This window comes from Pholcus phalangioides, unplaced genomic scaffold (genome assembly GCF_987345545.1).
Source record: "Pholcus phalangioides strain wild (caught in Gottingen) unplaced genomic scaffold, Ppha-v1.0 ptg000042l_1, whole genome shotgun sequence".
In the NCBI taxonomy this organism is placed as follows: Eukaryota; Metazoa; Arthropoda; class Arachnida; order Araneae; family Pholcidae; genus Pholcus; species Pholcus phalangioides.
The window spans coordinates 22220411-22239202 of NW_028301628.1; the positions used below are offsets into that span (position 1 = coordinate 22220411).

At 40.7% G+C, this 18792-nt stretch overlaps 1 protein-coding gene across 2 annotated transcripts in view; it reads right to left on the bottom strand.

The window, feature by feature from the left end:
- Nucleotides 1-340: 340 nt before the first annotated feature.
- Nucleotides 341-18792, bottom strand: part of LOC149064667 (tolloid-like protein 2) — a 199922-nt gene continuing 181470 nt past the window's right edge. For both annotated transcript variants that reach the window (XM_089254884.1, XM_089254883.1), the window contains 13 exons: nt 18163-18371; nt 16571-16778; nt 16132-16340; nt 14926-14967; nt 14630-14813; nt 13023-13219; nt 12626-12854; nt 12301-12515; nt 10644-10814; nt 10420-10549; nt 9515-9582; nt 7694-7807; nt 341-5070 (listed from right to left, as the gene is read on the bottom strand). In XM_089254884.1, the coding sequence (XP_089111010.1) occupies nt 4811-5070; nt 7694-7807; nt 9515-9582; nt 10420-10549; nt 10644-10814; nt 12301-12515; nt 12626-12854; nt 13023-13219; nt 14630-14813; nt 14926-14967; nt 16132-16340; nt 16571-16778; nt 18163-18371 (2236 nt within the window). In that variant the 3' untranslated portion in view covers nt 341-4810. The remainder of the gene's footprint in view (nt 5071-7693; nt 7808-9514; nt 9583-10419; nt 10550-10643; nt 10815-12300; nt 12516-12625; nt 12855-13022; nt 13220-14629; nt 14814-14925; nt 14968-16131; nt 16341-16570; nt 16779-18162; nt 18372-18792) is intronic.

The window sequence follows — 18792 nt, forward strand, 5'->3', positions numbered from 1 at the left end:
GATATCTGGCCCGCGGCGCGGACTGAAAAGGTTGCGGTAAAACGAAAACCTAAACTTTTGATCAGAGGGCAGTTGTCTAATAAGAACGACACTAGATGGCACTACTATTCAAAAATGAACCACTCCCTCAAACAACCATGCTAGATGGCGCTGCAATTAAATTTTTTTTTGAAGAGAAAGAACAAAAACCGAAACTTTTCTTCTTTTTTTTTTCAATGAGTATTTATTCAAAAACTTTGTTCTCTTTTCTTTTTTTTTTTGGCATTTTTTTTGTTCAATTATAAATATTTTTCTCGAAAAACGTTTCAACAATGAAATAATAATTATAATTATACAAAAAGGAAACAGAAAACAAAAAGGCGGTAATATCTATGTATATTTATATATATATATAAGTATATACGTAATAAGCAGAAATGTTCTGTACTGATTCGTAATGTTGCATCCATTTTTTTTATAATTCTTGTATAACATGCAACTCATGTGAACACAGCATTTTCGTTTCGCAATGTAATTTAAACCGTTTTAATATCACTCTTTCTTTCTCTCTATATACGAGTATATAGCATACACGACACAAAAAAATGTACATTCTTTTTCGTGCTTTCGTGTTATGATACAAAAAAAAGTCTTCTTCAACATGCGTTGAACATGTGTATATGAATATATAGCGTTAATAAAAAGACATGCGATAGGAATGATACTCACTAAAACAATGTACAAGGATTGCTACAATATATCGTCTCTTATTTTCCTGTAATTTTTTTTATTGAGCACTGTACACACAATTCCCGGATCACGTAATCAACGAAATATATAATTATAATCGGGGGTAAATTATCATGATAGTTATTTTTGCACAGTCAAAAGGAAGACGCAACGACAGTATTATATTTTACTATTTTTCAAATTTAACTTGATTAATTAATTGTTTAAAATGGAAATTAATGAATATCTTGGCAGTGTAAGATTAAGTTGAAAAATAATAATAATAATTAAAATTATTGTTTATTATATGCTGAGTACGTACAGCGTGTTCAATAATCAACTAGAAACACAACTTTGAAATAAAGCTTTTAAAAGTACACACGAGAGGACAGTGGTTGTTTTTGTAGTAATTGTCGTTTCTGCCGCCTGTTCAATGACGTTTTACCTTGATGCTACAAAAAGTAGGGTTACCAGATTCGAAAAACTGAAAAAGGAGGATGCCTGAGCACACATACTCTCTTAGTAACGTGTTAAAAAAAGGTAATCTTGAAGAACTTAACACTGCGATTTTGCTCTATATTTCTAAATGAAAGAGGTAACTCCCCTTCCTGAAGGGTTTCTTGCCTCAGAAGCTCTTGGGCGAAGTGATTTTTCTGCCCTCACCCACCCACCCATCCATCCGCTACCTGGCCAGAAGTATTTGCCATCCAATTTACATATTCACTGTCAAAAGTTTTCCTAGATCTCATTTTCATGAGACTCTTTTCTGCATTGGAGGCCCCCGGGCGAGCCCATGTGTTATGACAGCACTGCCATCCCTCCCTCCTTCAGTATATGGCTTTAACTATTGGTTAGCAAACAAAGTATGCAAAGTATGTATTCTCAAAAATGGATGTTGATGTTGCGGTGCTCTTCAGATTGGCTTTTTCATATTAACCTGGAGCAAGTTAGGCCTTGGTTAGAATGGCATCTGCCCTGTTTGGAGGCGATTTGGGTTCTTGTATTCTAGGAATTTCGACGGCGAGTAATTAAAGTGCGTGAACATGTGTGAGGAACCCCCCCCCCCCCAAAAAAAAAACCCAAAAAAACACGCACACAACACACAAACACTCATGCCAATGAAGAGAGAGAGATGTGTGTGTTTCAGAGTGAAAAAAAAAAAAATCCAGAAACCCCTGAAAAAAGCAGGACAAAAGGACGAATTTTCAAAAACGTAGGAGGACGCTTGAAATGAGATAAAAAAAAGGAGGACGTCTGGTAACCTTGGCTACAAGTCAATTTCAAAAATGCCAAAATTCGATGAAGATGATGACTACGAGCAAACAGGGTTGGTTATTTCTGTCCGCCATCTTGCCGCGATGAAATGCTTCATTTTGGTTCCGCAATAACCTAATTTCTCCAAACAACGGATAAAATTGTCTCTTTGTTCGAAAATTTCTTTGTCTAAATTTTTCTCATACTTCAGCCTATTGGAAGGATTACTTTGCTGCTGATGATTAGAATTATTTAGGGTTGTCGAGATCAAATCAAAACGAAAGAAATAGCGTATATAGAGCTTTCGTTATGAGATCGAAAGGTGCCAGAATCGCTGTGTTCAATCAATAGAATTGCCGGTGCTTTCTTAACGTATATAAGCCTGGACGAGGTTATAGTGCGAGTGGATCTCGAGATGATGAGATCTCATTCAGATTTTCGAAATCAACCATGTAAATCGGCAAGTAACCGTTTCTTGTCAGATGGGGGGCGTCGGAAAAATAAATTTGCCCGAGGGGTCCCTATTACGCTCTTAAGACGGACCTGTAGGGTTATGCAATGCAGGGCCGTCTTAACGAATGGACTCACCCGAGTACAGCTCAAGAGTCTCAGGTGCATAGGAGGACCTCATGATTATGAGATCTGCTACTTCGATTTTTTGATGGCAGTTATGCAAACTAGCAGGTAGGCAATTTTAGTCAGATAGAGGCTTTTGAACATCACTAGCCCGCAAGCCCACACTGCTCTTAAGATGGTGCAATCTGATCAAAAGATGCACTTGGATGTTTTTCAAGGTAACTGGGATAAGGCGAAATATATAGCTTGCATTAATGGGATAAAATCAAAAGACACCACATTCAACGTAGTTAGAGCAAGTTAGTAAGTTAAATGGCAGAGTAAAAAAAAAACAAACAAGAAAAACCACCACATTTGGCATTCTGAGGGTTGCCAAGATAGAAAGGCGAAAGAACAGTTTTTCCTACAAATGTGAAGTAGAATTCCTACTATATATTATAAGATTATTTATTAAACACGCTGTAGTTTATTTTAATACTACAAAGGGTGGTAAATGTTTAACCATACCACATGATTGCTTGTTGAGATTTATCCAGAAGAAGGCGTCAACCATTACAGGGTTAAGTTGACTTTGAAGACTGTGACTTCATTTCCGGATATTTGGAGATAAAACGCCAAATTTTGTGTATTCAGGAATACTGACAGAAACCATACTGACAGGCGTTAGACAATAGTCTAACGCCTGCCTATATGGTTTGCCCTAATGTGATATATTAGGGTTGCCGATATCAGAACGAAAGGAAAGAAATGAGTATAGAGCGCTGCGTCTAGATCAGATCGAAAAGTGCGAGATTCAGCGTGTATAGGGTTGCGAAATCTAATCGAAAGGCACAACTTTGATGATCTTTTTTTTTAGGGTTACTACTTCACCGCACGCAACTCCGGCCATATCGCCATACGTCAAATGGAGTTCGGTGGGAAATGAAGGCGCTATGTATATAGGTGGTCGCCCAGGCTCCGGTAGGTAAAGAACTTGCTTTTTTTGTGTTCTTTCCCTGGATCGAATCTGTGGACTCTGACAGTAACCTTCATGAGGGAAAGTGAGAATCCTACCCCACTGCACCACTCGGACACTTTTTAGGATTACTACTATACTTCACCAAACACCAACTCTGGCCACATCGCAATTTACTGCCATTAATGAGATGGGTTAGAAATTAGCTCGTTAGGGAAAATATCTTAGCGATGTCCTCCCTCGGGTTTGAACCTGGGACCGTGACGCGCAATCTTCACGATGGTAGACGAGCATCTTACAACCACGCCATTCTGGCGCTTTTTTTTTTTTTATAATTTAATTGAAGGGCATCAGATGCAGCTTATATAGAACAGCCAAAGGGTGGAAGGGCACAAGGTTCAGCGTGGGCTGTGAGAGATCTAAATTTGCCAGATTCGGCATGCTTAGGGGTTGCCGATGTCATAAAGAAAACGCTTGCATTTTAGTGTGCCAAGATCGTATTAGAATGCGAAAGAAATGCTGTGTCTACCAAGTCTACCAAGACAATGCAGATCGATTGTGTGTGGGTGTTTGAACAAACCGAGATAGGATGATAAAAAAAACCGTTAGACTGATGCTATCGCTCCAGAAATGACGTCACAAAATCTCAAAATCGTTCACAAGCCAATAAGGAAAATTTAACAACACCCTCTTCCGGATCACTTGAAAATTTTTACGAAGGCATTATTTCTTCAAAGGAAAAAAAAAAGCAAACAAACATTAATTGATTAACTATATAGTCACAGTTTCCGTTTTCAGGTCCATAATTGTATGTGTATATAAACGATTACGCTATGTATTTTTTTTTTTTACTATGCATATTACAGCCACTTCCATTTTTTTTCCAATTATAAAATATCTAGAGCGATTGAGATAGGCGAATGTCGTCGTAATCAGTTTGATGCCCGTAGCGTATATTGGAGAAATAAATGTATATATTTTTTTGTGAATATTGATATATCAGGGAAAAGATGGCGCCAAGGAAGGAATAGCCACTGGATCATAATATAAATGTATAGGAAAAAAACCAAAACATACCTCCCCTTTTTTGAATAAAACAACGCTATTTTTTTCCTATATATATACGTATATATTATGTATAAATAACAACCCCCTTTTCCCCATAATAATTAATATATTTCGATATCGTAACTGTTCTCTGTGTGGACAGACAGACAGTCTCAGTATTATTACTGTATCGATTATGTCTCCCCCCCCAACACCTCCCTCGAAGTGAGATCTAATATAAATCGATTCTGTAGGGCGCATTCTGTCGGATCATACGCTGTCCACGGATAAGAACTGCATGCTTGGGATTTCTCTGGGGCCCTTCTGTCGCGGTTCGAACGGCGGTGGTGAGTGATCGTGATGATGATGATGGTGGTGGTGGTGATGAAACGCTGGGTGATCGGGAAAATGGCGGCGCCGCCTCTTGCGCTTCCTGTGGCAGATGAGACAAATGAGCAAAACGATGAAGGTTGCGACGCCCACGGCGGCACCGACGATCACGAATACGTTCACCTGTTCCGTTTTCGCACCTTTTTTTTTGGGGTGAGAAAAGAAGAATCGTGTTAAAAAAAAGCAATGATTGACGTTGGTAAGTAATTACACTTTACTCCTTTTAACTAACGCCATCTATAGCAGAAGGCCTCGTGACGTCACTGAAGAAGGTTATCTCACCTATAGCCATTGGACGCACTACAAAAAAGGGTAAAGGTGACGTATACGTCGGTTTGCTATATCCCATTGCTATAGGTGAGGTGACCTTCTTCAGTGACGTCACGAACTTCGTGCGGAGGCCTTTTGCTATAGATGGTGTTGATCTAACACGAGAAGTCACTTAGGCTCATCTACCCGTCACGTGATATTCAGCGGCCCAATCACATCTGTTTCCAGTTGGAAATTGACGAAGAGGAGTGGTCAAGTGACTTTTCGTGGTAGAAGGTACGTAGATGTGAAGATTGCGAAGATTCCAACTGAATCTTTTCCATTTAATACACACATATATATACGTTACGGCTGTACAGGGTGATTACTTCATCCCCCCCCCCGTGCCGCATTTTACTGGCGAACCGTTGATCCTAGAGGCATACTTCCAATCAGAAAAATCATCCAAATAACGTGTAGAACTCAGATACGTCATTCATGTTGCAAGGGATTGTATAGTTTATGAAAAAAATGAAACTTTCTATACAGGCACCCTGTCCTCAAAACCCAATTATGAAACTGTGCCCGTCTCACCCAAGGTCAACAAAAGAAATTTCACGTTTTTAAGGGCAATATTGGTTGAGACATTTGAATTCAAAAATCGGAGAGAAGTTGGGGGGGGCAGCATAAACTAACGGATACCGCTTCTTTCCATGATTTATGCTGTTCTTTCTTATATTTCCGCCAATTTTTAAATATCTCTGCAAATGTGGCATTTACAAACGTGGAATTTTTTTTTGGTTGGCCCCAGGGGCAACAACTTTCTCATTCGGTTTTTGACGATAGGGTGTCCGTATAAATAGTTAGTTTTCGCATTTTAACTATACAACCTGTTGCAATATGAATGGCGTATCTGAGTTTTACACGTTATTTGGATACTTTTTATAACTTTAAGGTCAACGATTCATCAGTAAAATGCGGCCAAGTGGATTCAAGTGATCACCCTGCACATGTATTAAAAACGGAAGATTTGTCCGAAATATATAGCTGATCAGCAAATCTATATGATTTGCATGTGTTCGGTGCACATTTCGTACTTTTTAAAAATGGCTTGCTTGCAATCTACAATATATGATTTGCAAGCGAGCCATTTTTCCAAGGTACGAAATGTGTACCGGAGTTTAGGACTTCTTCAGTTTTGATTGGTAATTTCAGGATGTTATGGAGCCAATCCAGCTTAGCTAAAGTTTTTGAACATGTCATATACCTCAGACACTGGCTACGATAAATTTTAACCCTTTCGTGGTCGTGGGATCTATGCTTCTCCCTCTATTGCTCTTATTAAATACTCTATTAGGAAGTGAATTTCCTCCATAACCGTTTTTCCCTGCAATTATTATAACTGAGATGACCGTTTGACACCTCAAAATCGTGCATTTGGCATCAATGTTGAGGAGGGAGGGTTTCTGCACATAGGTCCAAATATGACTGAAGTGTCCAATGAAATTTTGCGAGCGGTGATCCACCTGATTGAAGAAGAAGGTAACAATTACGGAATTGTTACCTGCTCGTGGTATGGAAAAACAATCCATAAAATAGGGATACCATTTCTGTTCTTGATTGATGTAGTGAATCAGGCTACATCCCCTATTGGCAATATTAGCCTTTGCCCCGTGCATGGACTCGGAAGGAATTGGACCAGTTAACGTTTCATCTATTTGCTTTTTAGCTAATAATGCTTTTTTCTGTTCTAGAATGTGTGAAGAGTGCCCAGCTAGATTACATCTTTGTATTTTTAAAAACAAGCTGTAACTAGTCTTGAAGCCAACGGAATAACCGAATTTTCGATGGAACTCGAGAAAGATGTGAAAAGGGGGAGTCATAAAAATTCGATCGGCCTCCAGCAACTTTTACAAATATAAGGCCTCTGCAAGGCATAGATCCGATCAAGATTAAAGGCACTCAAAAAGATATTTATGCTATTTATTTCATGCCAAGAAATGCATGGTATCAGATGAGCTTAGCTGGTGCTAGAGTGTATAATGTGAACACTGCTGATATAAAAATCTATCCGGAACTATAGGAGATGCGAAAATGCAGCGCAAATGTCAAGAAAGGAAAAAGGATATGCTATATAATTAATGCTCAGAATGTGATGATGTTCCACCCACCATGCATTATTTTGTATGTCCTTAGCTTTCAATGGAAAATAACCCAATCTAGATTAGCGCCAGATTGTAGTATGGAAAAAATACTTTCCACCCACTAAAACTTTATCAGAGAAAACCAATATTAAATTCAATGAAACTAACAATATTTTCTCAATTGTTAGCTTCAGAATAATAATAATATTAAATCACAAAAAATTTGAGAAATTTGAAAGAGAAAAAAATTTCCCATGAAATGGGTTAAAGTTGATGTCGAAAGTCGTAGGCACTCCGTGAATATCACCTACTGACCATATCCTAGATTCAAGGAAATGCATGAAAGTATCGTCGACACAAAAATACTCACATCCTTCTTCATCACTTTGGTCGTACGCTCCACAGTTCGGTCGCTCGTTGCAACGGACATCTTCGGCAACACAGTAAGAACTCTCTGCACATCGGTACTGATCACACTCATCGGCTTTTTATTTTAGAGAAGAGGGACATTTTGTTATGAAAAGAAGAAGAAAAGCAATTTTTAAATATATCAGTTGCAATTACAAAGATAATGACATGTACCACCGGGGCGAATGGTGCAAACAGTTTTGCACACATTTAAGTGGATTTCATGAAATAACTGTCTTACTGAGATAGCAGATTATGATTTGTACGCAACTGCATTAAACCTACAGAAGACTGAGATCCACATCACTACCAAAAGAAGCCCCTACTTAACAGTACATGCACCTCGTACGCATTCCTACGCGGAATTTCTCACGAATTGGTACATGACGGAATGTGTCTTCTGAGTCTATTCTTGGCCCTAACGTATTTCTGTTGTCGATTTGCGCTTGTTTCGTGTTGATGCTGTCATCTAGCTTCCATTTTCTCGAGTAAAGATGGAAATGTTTGAATTTTCATGTTATGTAAGTATCGTATTGTAGGCCTGCCTGAATGTATAATGTGTATGAGTATATGTGTGGAACTTAACGTTTTCATATTGTCAGAATTGGGATTGTTTCGTGTCTTGCTGGTGCTGCCATCTGCCTTCCATATTCTGAAGTAAGGATAGTAAATGCTTGAATTTTCATGTTATGTGAGTATCGTGTAATAGGTCCGCCTGCTCTCTGTGGGGATGTGGGGAGACCTTTTCAAATAGGAGGCCGGCTCGCATACACGCCTCAAAGTTGAGAAACCTGCAGAAAACCAACTTCAGCCGACCACCACTGTGCGTCAACGGAGTTCGAACCTGTAACCGCAGGCTGAGAGTCCAGCACGATGCCCACACGACCGAATAGCGGCACAAGACTATGCTTCACAGACACCAATACTACATTAAGAGAAAACAGACATCATCAGTCCAAAGACGTTTTGCAGACAACTACGCCGTACTAACAGTCTGCTGTGAGACCGAGATAATCCACCCAATGTGATGACAGTAGCCTACACCTGTTCTGAAGGCACCCGCACTTTACCAACAGATAGCTACCTGACTAACCGTGCACACCGTTCAGTTCACATCTCACAAGAGATTTCTAACCACCTTCAAGCTAATAATGCCATAGAATTTGCTCTCACTTTATTCTCCTAGTGGTCAAATGAACTCGGGCATCAACAGTTTGTCGCAGTGCCAAAACACACCATCTATCCAGCACCCGGTTCAGAATGTTGGGTTTCGGATCAAGTACCTAATGATACTTCGCTAACAACTACAGTACATTAACAGGAAGGGGAGACCGAAAGGAGTTACCCAACACAAGACTTATATTTCGTAGATACCTATAAGAATTTAAAGATGGCTTAGACGACATCTTAAAACAATTCGTAGACACCTACACCAATTTTAAGAAGGCTGAGACAGACTAACTATAGTGAAACATTTCGTAGATATCCAAACCATACTAACACAAAATTTAGAGTAGACACCTACACTAATACCAACTACTAAAAAACAATTCGTAGACACCATATACCTACACTATACTCCCAGATAGCTGATATCGAGATCAGATGTGTGAAGATGGTTCAAAACTAAGCTTCGTATAGCCGCTTACACGTCGAAAAAAAACACGGGCTAAACTGTTTCAACCCATTGTTTAGGAGATATTGAAGTGTTACCCAGATTTAATACGTCAATTACATGGTCATCATACTATATACTATATAACCTATGAAAGTGCAAGCTTACCCTCTTTGACTTCAGTCCACACCGCACGAAATCCATCAGCTCCAATGGCCTTCTCTGCCGTCGAGAAACTATGAGACAAAAGAGATAAAAGAAGACCGTCAGTTTTTAAGAGTACTAAGGAAACGTAACACTCAGTTCACACTGCAGTAGATCTCCTTGAACTATCAGGCTAGTTCATCCGCCATCTTTGAGCAAAAAGTTTCACGTCAGTATTATTGCTATAGCTAAGGCGCCTATGAATGAGGCAGTCTTTGAATAAGAAACTGGTTTACTGTTACAAGTGACGTCCAATCGTTGAAAAACGAGTAGGATTGGCTATAGCGATAATAATCCTTACTCAAATATGGTGGATGAGTCAGCCTGGTATTTCAAGGAACTCTAGGTATAACCAATGTTTGCTTCCCCTATCCTGCATTTTCTAAACAGGATGTCTGCGACATAACTTGGGAGCAAACCAGTTTCTTTGTTCAAAGATGGACATGAACGGTTCACTCTCATTGATAGGCACCTTACATTGCAGCAAGGCGACTGCGCGCGCGCGAAATACCTAGCGACCATAGACCTCCATTTTTAGGAAGAAAAACCTGTTTTCTGTATTGGCTTGACTGTAGCAGTAATACTGACGCCACACTTTGCACATAAATAGCGGATGAGACAGCCTGGGCTTTCCAGTGGCTATAACTATAATCTATAGTCATTGAAAACCCCAGACCGACTTATCCGCCATTTTTGTGAAAAGCGTGGCGTCAGTATTATTGCTACAGTCAATACGTCTTCCCTATGGCGTTTTTATTACGATTAGACGTCACTTTGCAGAAAAAACTCGTTTATCCACAAAAATGGAGGACGATGAGTCAGTCCTCTAGGTATTTCAAAGTCACTTTAATTGTGAAAGCGTCACTTACGTCACTTTCAAAACACTCGTTGCTGATAAAATCTCTGTCGAACCGTTCCTGACAGTCGGGCCACACATCTCAACCGGTGGTTCGCTGAGATCTCGCCAGACTCGTACCACTGCACCACCGCAACCTCTCTCTATAATAAAAATAACATGTAAGGCATTCATTTTGAAACGGAAGCCGACTCAAAAAAAATAGAATGAGTCCACGAGTGGGCCGACTAGACTCACCTATAGGATCACCTTCGAGAGAAAACATCTCGAAGAACAGGAGGATCTTGTATTCGGGCCTGACGCTGACGTACCAATGGCATACTTGCCTCCTGTTCTCGTACTTCTGTGGGAAGTTTGGCGTCGTGATGACACCGTTTGTTTGAGCACTTATGTTATACCCGCATTCAGCTGCAAATGCAACAACAAAGACATAAGATTTTAGAAGTTATGGCAAATATTCAAAGTAAACTGCTGAATCTCAATAATAACACTGCTTAACACTGATTTTATTCTCGAAGATATTTCGGTGATTTTGGGGCGCTGATTCCAAATCTGGCATTTGTTTTGTAATATTGGCTCTAGTTTTTGAGATAAAGTGAAAATTTAATTTCAATGGTAATACATAAGCAGCATATAAATCACATTGAAACTGCGCGTTATGAATAAATACAGTACAACATTGGCAAAGATATTCCAGTGATTTTAGTCATTTTTGGGAGCTGATTCTCCGGAGCTAGCATTGGTTTTGCTGAATTTTCTCTAGTTTTTGAGATAACACATACTCTTAACAATGTGATTTATATCCTGCTTATGTATTAAGATCGAAATTTAATTTTTAACTTTATCTCAAAAACTACAAACCAATCCGACAAAACCAATGAGATTCAATGAGGAATCAGCGCCCCGAAATCACTGAAAAATATCTTTGCCAATGATTTACTGTATCTATTTATAACGCATAGTTTTAATGTGATTTATATGCTGCTTAGATGCCGTTCAAGTATTACGTAAGCAAATTTTTAGCCATTTTTGACCCCCCCTCAGCAAAAGTCAGCAAAACGCTGACCCCCTGTCAGCAAAATTTCGTCATCAACTCTGCCCCTCTGAATCCTAACTCATATTTTCATAAAGGGTGGTTGATGACGTAAGCATTATCCAAAACCCCCACCCCCCATCGATGATGACGTAATACTTGAACGGCCCCTTATGATATCGCCACTGAAATTTAACTTTCACTGCATCTCAAAAACTAGAGCCAGTATGAAAAACCAATGACAGATTCAGAATCAGCAACCCTAATATACCCTAAAATCATTGAAATTTCTTTAAGAGTATGGATTTTTTTTGAGCATTGTAATTAATCATGAATGCGTTACGATTAATATCGAAGGAATACGACACTTCCCTACAAAGAAAATGGCTATGGGCCTAGCCCCCCCCGGGCCGTCATTTCAACTTTTTCCAGGGGGGGGGGGCAAAATGCCAGAAAGTATTTATGATTTTGCATTTTTCTCTGCTACAGGTATGTATTTCTTGCCATCCCAACCAGTAAAATCGAACTAAAGTCGACATGATGCGCTTATGTTAGGGGCCATTCAAGTATTACGTAAGCAGATTTTCAGCCATTTTCGACCCCCCCCCCTTGTCAGCAAAAGTCAGCAAAACACTGACCCCCTCCCCGTCAACAAAATTTCGTCAGCAGCTTAGAATATTTGAGATCTTCAAAAATGAGTTGGTTGATGACGTAAGCAACCTTCAACCCCCCCCCCCCCCCCTTGTCATCAAAAGTCAGCAAATCCGAAACCCCTCCGCCCTTCTCGATGCTGACGTAATACTTGAATGACCCCTTACAGAATATATATATTTAGATTGCCGTTATCATTAATGTTCATACCTCCGAACTTGGTGGTTGGTATGAAGGTGAAAGTCGCAATGAAACCACTGGCGACACCTTCCTCATCGGTCCTGAGCACGACTTTCATAGAATGAACTCCAGAAGAAGACACGATGGGTCCCGGAGCGGTCTTTGAGCAGTACCTGCCGATCTTGCTTTCCCTACCTGAAGGATGGATCTCGAACAGTTCCAACCAATCATCCTGGCACACTTCACTGGATAATCGAAAACACAAGGGATATACTTAATCTTTAATTTCTCATGAAGAATTCGCAATCACTAATTGCAGTAATATATGATGTGATCTCTCTCTCTCTAGACTTACTTGTATCCAACCACGGGAAGAGGATCCGGCCTCGTCTTAGTCTTGAAGAAGTTGAAGACTATCTTAACTTGCTCTCCAGGTTTGCCCAAGAAGTGATATTCGCAAGTCGTGTTGGATGGATAGTTAGCTGGGTACCTGGGCGAGTTGAATTCCCCCGTCTGGTGGCTACTGCTGTGGTACGTGAAATGGCAACCGCCACCTGGCGACGGCGTACCAGGAACTTTGTAATCTGTCCAAGAGAGAGAGAGAGAAGATAATAAAGATATTAATAAATAATTAAAGATAATTTTTAAATATCTTCAAAATTTTTTAGTAAATTAGGAATATTTCAATGTATCTGCCACACATCCCTCTGTGCACCGTGAACGCAGGCTATTATGCCTGTCCAGGAAATTACCTGTTTCAAACGTATAGTTCGCTTTGAAACCAGGACCCTGAGAGGGCCCACTACTGAAGACCATAGCGAGTCTCGGCCCCTCCGAGATGATATTCTCCGGGACTTCCACACCGCACAGACTATGATCGAATTCGTCTAAGGCCTGCCGTTCTTCCTGACCCTGGATGTAGACTTTCAGGAAGCCTCCGTCTGAGCAACTTGAAACAGAAAATAGAAATGACCGTTAAACGCGTACCTGAGAAAAACGTACCTACCAACTCCTCATCCTTACTGGGTGGTTGATCCGAGGCTGGGATCAGTTTGTAAGGCAAGTAAAATTTGTTTTTCATTCAAAAGCTGAGAACTCATCCACGCACTCCGAACTACCCCGTTAGAGTCATACGGGCCACTTTCTCGTAGACCAGACGATCCAAATCCTGCCCACACAGATCTGGCAAAGCGAAACGGCCATAACCCCAAGTCGAATAGCAGGAGAGGTCAGATCTGAGATATGATGGCAATATCTTATTTTCCACATGTCTTCTTGCCCATGAACTATAACGTCTAGAACAAGGATGCGCAACATTTTGAGGAATGCGGGCCACTTGAGTCATCTGTAAATGTGCCACGGGTCACTTAAATTGTCTGAAAATATGCCGCGGGCCACTTGAGTGATCTCGAACAGTGCTGTTCGTCACTTAAATGATCTGTAAATATGACATGGGTCACTAAGTGATCTGTAAATATGACGTGGAAGGGGGTTTTGGACTTGCTGACTTTTGATGACAAGAGGAGAGGGTGGTTTGAAGGTTGTTTACGTCATCAACCACCCCTTTTGAAGATATGAAATATTCTAAGGCTATTGCTGACGGGGGGGGGGGGGTGTCAGTATTTTGCTGACTTTTGCTGACAAGGGGGGGGGGGAGATGGGGATCAAAAATAGCTGAAAATCTGCTTGCGTAATACTTCAATGGCCCCTATGCTGTGGGTGACTTGAGCGATCTGGGAATGTGCCACGGGCCACCCGAGTCATCAGGAGTTGTGAGATGCGGGTCACTCAATTGATCTTTAAATGTACCGTGGGCAATTTGAGTGGCCTGGAACTGTTCCGCGGGTCACTCAGGTGATCTGTAAAAACACCACGGGGTCACTTAAGTGATCTGAAACTGTACCACGTGCCACTTGAGTCATCTGGAATTAGACAGCAGTTAACTTAAACGATATGGAAATGTACCGCTTAGTTGTTTTACAAAACTATGTTTGAGGTCGCTGGCCATGGATTGAGCATGTCTAGACCTTCGAGCATACCTGTGGGAACTAGCCAGCCAGTGCTTTCAGCTCAGACACTGCTAGGTCACTATCCAGGAGATCTATCCACATATGCATTCTCAGAATAATCTAAGGCCAAGTTAACAGGAACACCACGAGGAGGTATCTGAGACTTGGCTGATTTGACCTTTGAGTGGTGTGGCAGCCTCCGGCCTGGGACTCCTTCATCCCCCTCAGGTAAGAACAAAAGAAGGTTGAACAATGGATTTTCGTTAAGGACGAGAAGCTGGTACACCCACTAGAACAACAGTTAGGATTCATAACACTAAACTATAAGGTAACGGTAATCGCATGCTTACTCCGGGTCCTTGCTGGGTATTTCGAATTTATCGAATACGAGTCGGACCCTCTCCAGGTTTTGATTGTCTTGCAGGCCGTAGATGTAGTACTTGCAGACCGTGTTGTGATGGTAGGGGAAAGGGTAGTTCGGCGAATAAACGTTGCCCGAAGACTCCTTCTTGCTGAGGATTTTCTGATCACATTCTGTGAGATACAAAAAACAGTAAATGAATAAATACCAGGATGAGGAAAAACATCATTGGAAATACAAATATTCATACAGCGTTGCAAAAGAGAGAAATTCTTGGACCCATACCCGTTCCTCTGATGTGTTCGCCATCGTTCTTCCCGATGAAATCTAGTTATTTTGAGGAAAAGAGAGAAGAAAATGAATATTTCATTATGATTTATTGTATATATTAAGGTAAATGTGATAAATATCGGTTGTTATGCATAATCGCCAATCGTCTTTTTAAGTTTGATAAAGTTATCTCTTTTACCGGTGATTATGCATAATACCCAAGCGTCGTTGGTAAATTTGATAAATGCTAAAAAATTATCAGTTTTATCGGTGATTACACATAATGTCTAAGAGTTGTCGGTTATGGTTAAGGTTGTTAAATGAGGGTTCATTATATCGGGGTACAATCGCAAAATTTTTTAAATGGGAGTTTGTTATACAGAAATTGGTCGAAAGAGCACGGTGCGTCATCCGGGCATTTGGATTAGACATCGCTAACTACACCTAAATCTAATTGAGAGCTTCTTTTCCTAATCCGAGCATAACTCCAGTCTATGGGTAATGGAAATTTACTATCGATGTATGTGCTGGATGTATGAGTGTATATCCAGCAGCCTGAGTGTGCATCTAGTGTTGTGCGTGAATATTGAGTACTCTACTGCTACATCTATTTCGAATTGTGAATGAAGTGTAATGGTTGAATAATCATTGTTCTTTGTGGCGAGACATTTTAACTAGGATATCGATTCGCATTCGCGTCTGGAGGACGGAAACCTCAGAATACCTACACTTCAGCCGACCATACCAACTACCCGAGAATAATACAGGCTACATTACCTATTGGCAACATCAGCCTTTGAACTTTAGCTAACCACCATTGCACCGCCTGCGGTAATTGAACACAGAGTACTCGCACACAATCCTTGCAGTTCGAGTTTATCATGGCGCCCACACGAACTCACAGCGGCCAATCGGGAACTTATGGAAATCGTGAGAGAGAGGAACTTGGGAAGTCATGTGACTCTTTCTTGATCTGTGAGAAACTTCGACAAATATGTCTAGTAATAAGTGTTGAACATGACCTCATGAAAATATCACAGCCTAATGTGAATTCCCGCCAAAAAAGCCTGAAAATATCACAGCCTAATGTGAATTCCCGCCAAAAAGCCGGTGAAACATAGCATTATAGTGAGTGGTAATTTTTGGGCAGGGCAGTGTATGTTAAAGGTTGCAGTTACTAAATTTAGAAAAGACGGATGTCAATGACTTCTGAACAATTACCTAAACTGACGAACCTCTCGCTGAACTCGTAGAAACCAGAGAAACCCCGGTTTTCGGAATCCGCAGTCCTCTGCAACGTTATGAACTGCACGTACATATTCTCCGCCGAGGAATATATCACCAAATTCCTTTGCTGGCCGCAATATGTCCCTATTAGTGGATCGTTTGGAGAATCCCCATCATAAACTTTGACGAAATCAAAAGGACAACTAAAAGGGGGGAGAGAGAAGAGTAAAGATCAACGTTCATGGTGATGGCCATCATAAAACTTAAAGCACATGGCCATTACCATTAAAAAGATTACTGCAGCTATTCGTTACCAGAGAAAGAACTATGTGTATGTGCGTGTGTATCCGAAGGATAATCGTAACTAAGAAACATTCTTTTTTTGTACCTTAATAGCTTCATATTATTATTATTATTATAACATTATACTTACTGAGCTCCCCCGAAAACTAAATCGAAATCCATAAACTCTAATCGGACCCGTTGTCTTTTTAATCCGAGGAAACGGTATTGGCACTGGAGGTTCTTTGGGTAGACTCCCGGGTAAGTAGGAGACCGGAACGCGCCCTCGCGCTTCTTATCGCTGTAGATGTCGAAGCTGCACACGCTCTCTGGTGTAGGGGTCCCAACTTCGTATTGGGCTGAAATAATAATAAAAAACAACATCATACGTAGGTAACTTCGAAAGCTTGTGGATAACAAAGGAATAAGAGTCAGACGAAGTTTCATGTGCATCATTCAAGGTGCCCCTACATCCTTGCTATGCGTTGTTTTGCTGAAATTTCCCATGAATGTGCACGGATGCCATGGAATATTTCACTGCAAACCAAGCAAAGCACATTAGACTTCCTCTTAACCGAACATGCGCCTCGTATGAAATCCTTTGGGGGAAATTCTAAAGAGTTGGTACATGTCGGAACAAACGCCGTTATATATATATATATATGCGTGGCACTTACGTATTTACGTTGTCAGAGTTATGATAGTAAAAATGGCGAATGTCTGAATTTTTAAGTTATCTAAGTATCGTGTTGAACGTTTGCCTGCCATCTGGGGACAGATTTTTCAAATGGGAGAACGGCTCACGTTCGGTAACACCGTCTGAACCCGGATCCTCTCGATGAGAGGCCAGCACGATGCACAAACGACCACACAGCACTGAAACTTCGATTGATCAAGTCACTGGCAGTACATCAATGAGACAAGTGTTGCGCCTCTTGGATTTTGTATAGCGAAGGCTGTTGCACTTCAATCTTAACCGCGTAGTGTGTGTGTGTTTGTTGGGGGGGGGGGGGAAGAGGAAAAGCAAAAGTCTGGCGTATTTATTTTCCCCCCCCACAAGCAAGCATGTGTAGATGCACCTTTATAGAAACAACCAAGTCCATCTTAATAAGTGGGGAAGGGAGCACCATGGCACGGGGTTGCACCATTTAAAATATAACAATCTCCCCGCCCCCCAAACAGAATTTCGAGTTGAGGACCAAAATATTTGGCTCTCTTGGTTAATTTCATACCCCGGAAACAGTCGGTAAAAATGTTTTTAACGCACAGATTCCGTGTAATATCTGATAAAATGAAGAAATCGTGACTTTTTGCTTTCAGATTTTTTCGAGTAATACAGTCAAACCTCGTTAATGAGTCACTCTTGGGAGAGCAAAAATGTGACTTAGTAAGCGGAGTGACTCGTTAAACGGAGTAAGCCATAACTGTGCCAATTCCTGCCTGAGGACAATTGGGACTTCCAAAAAGGGACCCGGTAAGCGGAGTGACGTGTTAACCGGGTGACGCACTAACGAGGTTTGACTGTATTTTGATAGAAAGAAAAAAAAAGAGGAAGAAGAAATTGTGACTTTCTTATGTGATATTTTCCCGAATAATGTTTGATAAAAAACATAAATAATGACTTTTTCTGCGATAAAAATTTTCCGAGTAAATTCTTTGATAAAATGAAAAGAGAAATTGTGACTTTCCTCTGCAAGACTTTTCCTAGTAATATTTATATAAGAAGAAGAAATTGTAACTTACAGACGTTGATGAACTCGTAGAGTCCGTGGAAGGCATCGCTGGTGACGGTTTCGTAATCTGTGTAAAAATTTATAACCAAAGTTTGGTACAAAGAGATCCGGTTCCTCGGTCTGTTTCGGCCGCAATACCTGCCTCCGAAAGGCGTCGTGATCAACTCCATTCCCGGGTCTTCGATCTCCGTGTACAAGTCAACGTACTCTCTGGTACATCTGAAAATACAAGTAAATTCATTCAATACAGGACATAAAGATAGCAAAAAGTTAAAATATAATTTGAGAACTCACATAAAAAACCGAGGGTTATGAATAATGTCTGATCAAATTGGTGCAAGCTGTAAGGGTAGTTAACATCAACACTGTACAACTGTGTAGTTTCAGATGTTAAGGGGGCAGAGTTGGGTTCGATAACAGAGCGTTATCTTATCGGGGGGGGGGGGGTCCACCTCTTTTCCGTCACCACACGACTCTCGTCATGTATCGCCATACGGCAATATCAAACCAGTGGAGTTGGATGGGAAACGAAGGCACCCTCCATCGGTGGTCGCCCCAGGCTCGGTAAGTAAACGAACTTATTTCTGACGTTCTATGTCCGGATTCGAACCCGTGAACGTTGACGATAACCTTCACAGTA